This window comes from Clarias gariepinus, chromosome 23 (genome assembly GCF_024256425.1).
Source record: "Clarias gariepinus isolate MV-2021 ecotype Netherlands chromosome 23, CGAR_prim_01v2, whole genome shotgun sequence".
Lineage (NCBI taxonomy): Eukaryota > Metazoa > Chordata > Actinopteri > Siluriformes > Clariidae > Clarias > Clarias gariepinus.
This window is the reverse complement of record NC_071122.1, coordinates 18,545,782-18,555,968: the sequence shown is the minus strand read 5'-3', so window position 1 is coordinate 18,555,968 and position 10,187 is coordinate 18,545,782. Positions and strand designations below refer to the sequence as shown.

General features: G+C 37.8%; 1 protein-coding gene across 1 annotated transcript; it reads right to left on the bottom strand.

The window, feature by feature from the left end:
* Positions 1-1,127: 1,127 nt before the first annotated feature.
* On the bottom strand, positions 1,128-9,823 carry LOC128511112 (adenosine receptor A1-like). The gene is made up of 2 exons (XM_053483777.1): positions 8,941-9,823; positions 1,128-2,570 (listed from the first exon to the last, which is right to left on the bottom strand). Exons 1-2 carry the CDS (start codon positions 9,279-9,281, stop codon positions 1,913-1,915), a joined length of 999 nt encoding a protein of 332 aa, XP_053339752.1. The 5' UTR covers positions 9,282-9,823; the 3' UTR covers positions 1,128-1,912.
* Between the last annotated feature and the right edge of the window lie 364 nt (positions 9,824-10,187).

The following is a 10,187-nucleotide window of genomic DNA, read 5'->3' as shown; positions in this document are numbered from 1 at the left end:
GTACACTGTGAAGAGAGTGAAGCATGGAGGCACAAGCATCAAGATATGGGGATGCTTTTCATACTATGATGTTGGGCCTATTTATCACGTTTCAGGGATCATGGATCAATCTAAGTACATCAGAATACTTAGAGGTCATGTTGCCTTATGCAGAAGAGGAAATGCCCTTGAAACAAGACAACGACCCCAAACACACCAGTGAGCGAGCAGCATCTTGGTTCCAGACCAACAAGATTAACGTTATGGAGTGGCCAGCCCAATCCCCAGACCCTAATCCAACTGACATTAAAAATGCTGTTTCTGAGACAAAAATGCTGTTTCTTGGGCTGGAATGCCAGAAGTTGGTTGACTCCATGCAGCACAGATGTGAAGCAGTTCTCAGAAAGCATGGTTATACAACTAAATATTAATTCTGAGATGCACAAGAAAGATTAAACTTCAAGTCATCACTTTGTAAAGATGAATGATGACACTGCTATTTTTTTGAACAGACTAATATTTGTTTTTCTTCACTTTTTGTAAACTAATAATACCTTCAGCACATTTTACTTTATGTTTAATTCAGAACAGAACGTGCAGAGTGTCCAATGTGATTTAAATGAAAAGTTATCATATGGATATGGAGCTTTACTCACTTTTTTCAACACACTGCTATTATTTTGAACACAACTGTAAGTGTGACAAAAAAACAAAAACATTTCATGACACTCTTTACACATCCTGTGAAACTAAAACCCAAAACTCTTGCCAGAGGTTATTTTGAACATCACAGTTTGCACCAGTGGTTACTATGGTCTCTCTCTCTTTCTCACATTTTTTTTTTCATTTCATTTTTTATTTTTTTTGGTTAGCTATCTTGAAATAGATTAGGCTTTCCGGCTGGGGCTGCATTTCCTGATAAACATCTGAAAGCACATTTGCACGGACTTTTCCTTTATGTTAAAGAAAGTACATTTTGGTATAAATACTGTACATACATAAGATTAGGTCTAATAAGTGAATATTTTTAGTGTGTTTTTCCTCAATATGCAATTCAGAAAGACATGTTAACTGTGGGGGGGAAATTATGTGATGGTAAATATGATGGATGTGATGGAATACAGAAGTGCATCACAGTAGCAGAACTATTACTAAAAACACTATCAGGGCTTTATTAGTATGTTTCAAACCAGAATAATTCATGGTTATGTTTTGCCTGTTATCGAACAGTTAACTTATGTTTTTCTGCTTACAGCGTTGTAAATATCAGAAATCACGTGGGTGGTCTACACTTTCACATATCAGAAGTTCACATTAATTTTCCGGTGGTTGCCATAACACGTTGAGATGAGTAACTTGTAAAAACAATTAAATCCAAATTATATAACAGTACTGCGTTAGGACAGTTAAGACTTGACTTACATTTTATTTATTTAAATTTGCCTTCTTAAAGGAAACTTAATCCCAATTCATACACATACACTCGTCTGCATGATTGATGCTACAGTGTAATTTCTTTAAAGATTAAATACGGACCCATGTCCTGATCTGTGCAAGGCCTGGTGTGACTATAAGCACTTTAAAAGTTGATGTTCTTATAAAGCTTGGAAATCTCATTTAAAACTGGAGAATCACAGACAAACACGATCGACAGATGCCAGTGCTGTACAGCATGTAGTTTCTCCACCAACACAAGCAGTTATGGACTTATGGCACTTTTTCCTCCTGTGTAATGTAAATATTTTCACCACACGTTTAGACAATATGCTGCTTCATCTGAATATCCTCATGCGAGGAAATATAAGTCATGGCATCCCAGGATCTCAGACCTGGATGTTATTGTTAGTAAAAGTTATTGTACATACTGTACAGTAAGTATTTTACTAGAATAATCCATTTGGCCAGCTATGTTTGTTTTCCTACTGTCGCTTAGTCAAATGTCATTGTTTCGTCGCATCTCCGGACAGTCCTTTCGTCGGGTGGCTTTACTGGGCAACCGGTTCCTTTTCTTGCAGCACACATAGTGCTCCCAGATCCTGATGAAAGCAACACGAAATTTCTTGATGCGGAAAGCGTATATGACCGGGTTGACGGCCGAGTTGCCATGAGTAAGAAAGATGGCCACGTAGATGAGGTTCACATTTTTATGTTCGGGAAAAAACAGTGTAATGCAGTTCAGTATGTGCAGGGGTAACCAGCTAATGGCGAAGAAAAAAAGCACCAGAGCGAGAGATTTGGCCAGTTTGAGCTCTTTTCCGTAATAACGTCTGGGATCAGCTTGGCTGGCTGCCTTATTGAGATTCTTGTTAAGCTGCTTGTGGATCATGTAGAAAATCTCGAAGTAGATGACGAGCATGAGGACGAGCGGAGGCAGCATACAGCCGAAAAAGTTGAAGTAGACCATGTACTCCATGCTGACAACTTTCTCGAACTTGCAGGTGACCATGTCGGGTCCCTGAGAGTTGTTGGTTTGGTTGAGTTTCCCCAGGTTGTTCCAGCCGAGCATGGGAATCAAGCCAACGATGAGGGCCAACAGCCAGCAAACAATTACCGCTGTCCCAGCTCGCCTCGGTGTCACCACTCGCTTGTAGCTAAAGATCAGGACAGAGAATGAAAAAGAAATCAGATTACATTCTCAACTTATTTCAGGTTAACATGTTCAATACCAAATTTTACAAAAAAAGGTTAATTGTTTAAAACGAATGAAAATCTGTCGCAGACTATCTGTAGGATCTGCTCACACAATCATTCATGAACAACACTTGCACATTACAGAAACTTATACGTAACACCCTGTGTACTACAAAAGAAAAAAGCTGAGGCATTTTCCAGCCTGCAAATTTCTGTGGAAGTCACTTAAAACGTTCGACTATGCAACAGAACATGTTCGGACACCTCAGTGTGACGTTTGAGATAGAAAAGATTCTTCCCATGAATGATCATGGAAACAATATGTGAAGGTGTTCACATGTACAGTATCATTTATAATATTACAACCACCTGAATAATATGGTGAAGGTCCAACCTTGTGATGCCATGGTGGGCCTCCATGGATTGGGCTGAGAATAGAAATCTGAGGAATTTGATGGCTTAAACATTTTGATACAGTATATTTCTCAAACAATTCTTCACGGTGTAGCAGGGTGCTCTAATACTGCTGAAACAGGTCATCAGGCAATACTGTTGCCATATAGGGTACACCTGGTCAAGACCTACAGTAGCCAAGACGGCAACTTTACAAATTATAAATACTCAACATTAAAAAACAACAACAACAACAAATTAAAAATAAGATTTTTTATTCCAGAATTCAAATACAATACATTTCCACATGTATTCACGTAGGTCTGTATGAATCCATAACGTTATTTAAATACAACATCCCGCCGCCTTTAACACTTTCTTAATGAAACTCTTTAGTGGATATTAACATGTACAAAATTTGGAAGCGTTAATATCTTTGTCCAAAGTGCACTGCAAATAAAAAAAAAACAATTTTCCCCGGATCTGTAAAAGCTCGAGATATATTAAAAATCAACCACCTGGAGGTGAACAGCTGCTATCCTCCAAAGCTGGGGCCGAAAATAGTACAAACATAAGCTGGAAGTGTGCACGATTTTGCTTTACAAATAATAATATATAATGTAAGAAATTCTCGTTGAAGAAATGGTACCTTTCACAATTTGTCTCTTAAAAAGCCATTACAGTATTAACATTGAACTTCCTGACTCTATTAGCAATATATAAATTCAATAATAAGAATATGATTTCAAAAGTGTAACCCTAACCCTAACCCTAGTCCTGACCTTGTTTCGAGTGATTTCGCCATGTTTGGAGTTCAATGGGAAGCCAGAGTTTTAGATGTGAAACTTTGAGATGAGTGTAGCAGGAGATTATATGGAGAAATAAAGGTTATGAGTTTATTACTCTCATAAATGTGTTTTGTTATTCAGCAGTCAAAAGTCCCGGTTTGACTTGAACACCCCTCATATGTTCCAACTTCGAAGAACAGTTCATGGAAAACTTCACACGCCTTATACTCTTTTGTTTCACAGCTTATTATTATTATTATTATTATTATTATCTCTCTTACAGAAACACTGAGATCATGGGTCATTAAAGGCAACTGTTGTAGCTCAGGGTTTTTATATAGTAAATCAGCACATTTCCTGCTTGGGCATGTAACAGGAAACCGTCACCAAAACCGGTCACAAAAATGATGACTGCTTATATGTTTATGTCTCAACATCACCTAAGAATGCATTATCTACAGTATCTAGTGTTATACTGCAGAACCACTCTACTCTGACTACCTTACATACTGTATAACATATATATGTATATACCTCATATACTGTATACTGTATCTACTCAGACTACCTTACTGTATATACTGTATAGCTCTGTTACTGTGGAACTGATCTGGAGCATTAACTGATGCAAAGACTATCAAAGTCTCAGTTGAGTTAGAGGGATAATACCTCTTTTATATCACACTCTGCTGGAAAACATCAATAATAACAATATTTTAAATTCATGTCTCACAGGGGTTTTTTATGTAAGGACAAAAAAAAAAAAAAAAATTTCGCGATTTGCCAAAACACAATTCTCTGACAACCTCTTTTTCAGTCTTGAAAACGGAAAATCCAAATTATTTCCAACACAGCAAGCATCAACTACAAGGATCTCAAGGACCCCAAGGAATTACCTTGAAGCAACTTATGGAGGAGTAAATAAATTCTGATACTGAATAGGGTGTAGTAAACAAATTCAGGTATTAGTGAAAATGTTTTATTATTACAAAGTCAAGCATAAGCTACTAACAATGGAGAAATGATTTCCTACAAGAAATAACGTTTCTTCATGTTCTACATATTTATGGCATAAAAATGGTCATTTGTTTAGTTTGAAACTAAGTGAAGATTTAAACAACCATCCATCTACAGTCCTAAGACTTGCCAGCCTGTCATATGCTAAACCTGAACATGTAAATATATCATCATGTAAAAATAAATCAGCCATCAAAAACAACTATATTTACGCATATAAGCCTGATTCTTGGTCTTCAGGTTGTTCCCATCGAGGGGACGCCACCATACCGAGAGCGAAACCTACTGTACCATTGGGTACAGTAGGGTTCTGTGAATGGAAAGTTAATAAATCAAAAGCTTTATTATTATTATTATTATAATAAAAATAAAAATGGAGACAGTGGCTTAGTGGTTAGCACTGTCACTTTGCTCCTACACGTTCTGGGTTCGATTCCTTCCTGTGTGTGTGTGTGTGTGTGTGTGTGTGTATAATAATAATAATATGATCACAATTAAGTTCTATAAAATACAGATTCCTGGCTGCAAATAGTTTAGCTTCTCTAAAAGAAGATTTTTCTAAGATCTCTCGGCTGTATTCAGCTACACCTGATCAGAATAAGAACAAATAAAAAATAAGATTTTCCATTCCAGAATCCAATTACAATAAAATGAAAATCCATACTTATTCATATACTGTAAGTCTATATAAATCAATCAATATCGTAATTTAAATACCACTGTATGTCCCTCCTTCACCACATTCTTTATGACGCCCTTAAATTCTTCAATGGATATTAATGAGTGCAATTTTAACTCTTTCTCTCATGCCCAAGGTACACTGTAAGAAAATGCAGTTTTCTCCAGATCTGTAAAAACTTGGGATATATTAAAAAACAACCACCTGCAGGAGAGCAGCTGATATCATTCTAAGCTGAGAACAAAAACAGTACAAAGATAAGCTGGAGGTTTGCAAGATATTGCTTTAAAGATAACAATATATTAATATACTGTAAGAGACTTTGCATTTGTTATGAAACATAAATGATGCATGGTACGCTAAATCAAGGCTCTGTTAATTAAAGGTAGATGCATTAAATTTACGTTAAATATACGTTAAACAATAGCTTCTCTGGTTGTGAAAATGCTGGTTGTGGTTGTGAAATTAATGCTGTAGAAAAATGTCTAAAATTTAAATACCTTCACAAATCAGTTACTGTCAGTTTTTTAGTTTAAAGCTGTTGCTGTAAAGAAGCTTTTATAAAAAGCATGAACCGATTCATTGTCCAGTTCTAATGTTCCACTCTAAGCACTTCTGGCATGGGACAGGGGTCAGCGTGGGGTCACTAGCTACCTAATATATCAAAGCTTTGGACAGGTGCCATTGTAACAGGGTAATCATTGTTTTTCATGTCACCTGTCAGTGGTTGTCAGCGTTATAGCTGATTGATATATATGTGTATACAAGGGTGTTCAAGTCAAATCGGGACTTTTGATTGCGCAGAATAATAGAACACCATTATCAGGGTTAAAAACTGTAATCTCCTTCTACACTAATGCACTTACCCAGCATTTCAGGAGCACTTGGATACCATCAAGAGAGTAAGATTTCTCAGTACACCAGAGCCATAATTGGACTCCCTGCTTCATGTCATCATCACTGCTGAAATGGCACTGCTGACCTCTAATGAACTCCTTTAATTGCCATTTCCTTTAATGGGAAAATGGCCTATTTTGATTACCAAAAGCATTCTATTTTTGCAGGACAATGTCCAACGTCATACTGTCCCTTTGCGCCACATCCAAATTACTAGAACTAGACTAGGGGTTATTGCAACATCCTCATACAGTCCTAATCTCACGCTAAGCAATTTCCAAAATGAATAAGGAATTAAAGGAATTCAATGGAGGCCAGGGTTTTAGATCAGAATACTACTTTGATGTGCCCAAGCACTAGTCAAATGCTGGGATAAAAGCGATAGTGTAGCAGTTATCTGGTTACTCTTAACACACTTTTTGGTCTTGGTTTTGCAAATGCACTTAACAATACTATTCTTACAAGACCTATTAAAGAACAGGTGATGTCCCAAAATAACAACTGACTGTTGTTGTTATTTAATTAATTTTATATGTGTTGCTTCATAGGAAAGGCCCCCCCCAATACTCTTGTTTACAGCTTTTTTTTTATCTAACTATTATTTCTCTTAGAGAAACACAGAGTATGAGCCATTTCAACCAAACGATTTAGCTCAGGGTTTTTTAATATAATAAATCTGCAATTTTGTTGCATAAGTATGGAACATAAAGTATGCATCTGTCATCAAAAAGGTGCACACTGTAATAGCATATACACTATTAAAGTCTCAGTTAAGTTAAAGGGATAATAAGGTTTCTACAGTATATCACACTTCACTAGAGAAAGAAATAGCACAAATGCACATGATTACATCAACAAAAAACAGTTTCCTTTTTTTCATCAGAGGAAAAAGAGCCAAAGATTTAACGATTTGCCGGAACACAACTTATTTTTTAGTCTTGAAAACTGTACATGCTTCTATTATTAACACAGCATTTGATGTTATATGTAATCAATGTATAAAATGCTCAAAAAAAACTGAACATGTGAATTAGTCATTTAATGTCATGTAAAAATAAATGAGTCAACTGAATACCTACACTACCTGTCAAAAGTTTAAACAAACCTTCTAACGCCATGATCTCCACATTTTTATTTCTTTCCACATTGTAAAACAATACTGAAGGCGTCCAAGATATGCAATAATCTCATGTGATTAGCTGATATTGAGATGTGTCTGTACTTATTATACTTGCTGTTTGTTAATTGGTGCTTTTTGAGGCTGGTAACTCTAACTACTACTACTACTACTAATAATAATAATAATATAGTTTTTAAAATACAGATCTTATCTCAGATCATTTTTTCCGACATCTGTATGTTATATTCAGCTACATTTGATCAATATTTAGCCACTTCTTTAAGTGGCTTGTTTATTAGTAGTCCAGTGTAACCTTTTTAGCTCTGTGGTTAAAACCTTTAAAAACCAAGCGGTACAGATTTGTCCCAGCAACACAGTGTAGGTCATTGATGATTATATATATATATATATATATATATATATATATATATATATCAGCAATGACCTACACAGTGTATATATATATATATATATATATATATATATATATATATAGGCCTATATATATGTGTGTGTGTGTGTGTGTGTGTTTATATGGAAGCCGTGCCAGTGTAAGTTATCATGGGCATCAGACATCAAACTGTGCATTTGGGTTTTCAGATACGCCAGGTAGAATTAAACTTATCATTACTTTTATAATGTGAATATTTTACCACTACAGGAATATGGAAATGATGTCACAAAAACCTAGAATTCTCAAATTAAGCATTTTTGGGTCAAAAGAAATACCTGAAAAACAACCAGAAAAAAAAAACATGTAATCATGTGCATCTGTGCTATATTTTTGCCCATTTTCTAGTTTTTTTTTTTTTTTTTGCTCAGTCATGTCTGTATGGTTGGTCAAAAGGATATAAAATTCAGTTTATCATATTGCCTAAGTTGTGATGAAAAAAAATGGACATGCCATTCTATATTGCACGACCCTCTTTTTTGATAAAAAAAAACCCCCCAGCAAAACAAACCAAAATAAAAAGGCTAAAATGCTGAGTTTTAAGTGATACAGTATCAGTTTTCATCCAAAAACAAGCTTCTCTTGAGCAATGCCCTCAATCCTTGACTGCTCAGTTGTATAAATTGGATTTGATTGATGTAAAATGTAATGCTCTGGATAAGGATGTCTTTCAAATGCATAAAGAGGAACGAAGGATATAGGGTATCTGTCAGCAGTGTACGTAGTGTCATTGGAAATGCAAGTGTGCAATAAACTTAGAGGTCACTGCAGAGGCTGTTTGATACATCTGGAAAGTTAGAGCATGGCTAAGAAAAAAAATAATGCCAGTGTGCGTTAATGGATGCAGCCTGCATGTGTATGATCTATGGCCGTTGTCACCCGCAGCCGCCTGGAGGGACATCCTGGGGCACGGGACACTACATGGCGCGCGGGACATTACCTAGGACGGGACACTATTAGGCCTACATGGTGTGCAGGAGATTACCTGAGTGGGATCTTGACCCTCAGGTAGCGGTCGATGGCGATGGCGAGGAGAGCGAGGATGGAGCTCTGAGTGAGGACGAGCATAATGCAGGCGACCATCAGGCAGCTGTAAAAGTGCGTCTTCAGCCCGGTGCTGATCGTTATCGCCAAGGGGATGGCAAGAGCCCCGACAGCGATGTCCGCCAGCGCCAAGCTGACCACGAAGTAAAAAGTCGTGTCCCTTAACGACCTGTTTATCTTCACCGCCCAAACCACCATCACATTCCCCAAGACGGAGGCGAGAGCGATCACCACTTCCATGCCGATATAATACGCAGGAGGAGGATCAGGTCCATTCGTCATCGTCGCGAGTAAGTTGAAGGAAAAAAATATATAACAACAAGTGTGGAATGAGAGGATAAACAGCTCGACCTTCAGAAGTTGTCCCGATCAAAGCAGCATGTCGGATTCTCAGATCTTCAAAGAGAGGCGAGTGGAAACAAAATGACACCCAGAAGCCCAGCGTGTCCGACACGCGTGTGCGTAACCATGGCAGGCTGAGGGTGTGCTCGCGAGTCCCGCAGCAGCTCAGTGCTCTCAGGGTGTCCATAAATCCATCCTTCCGATAATAATAACAAACAATACGACAATAATTTTCCCGTAAAATAAAAAAAATCACCAAGCGCGCGCGCTAATTCCTCACAAGCGCATCCGCGCCATGACCTTCTCCAAAACAGCCAGTACAGCAGACAGACGCGTGCTCCGAGCAGACTCCACACACTCACTCACTCACACACACACACACACACACACACACACACCACCAGCTGAAGTTCCACACAAAGTCAATCCGTTTGCAGCAAGTCGAGACCTTCGTGCTGCGCTCTAAAGCGCCGCGTTCTTCAGCTTCACGCCGGTCACGTGACCGTTCCGCTTTTCCGATCCAATCGAATCGCCCGAAGGTGCGCGCGGAGGAATCCCACCTACTGTAGGTGCGCGGGACAAATACATCACACAATACACTGTGCATATAGTCTATATAGACTAATATGACAATAGTACACTGTTGAAATTGGTTAGGACCCTCTGTTTGTCCCTTACATGCGTAATATAGGGAGCCCTTCAAAGGAAGTACCCTTAAAAGCACACCCTTTACCCTTTACCTTCTCAGACATATTGTGTACCTGCAAAGCTTCCCTCATAAAATTGATTAAATCAATGCATGCATGTGTTGCTGCACAATAGTAACATTAAGTCGGGTCCAGGCGT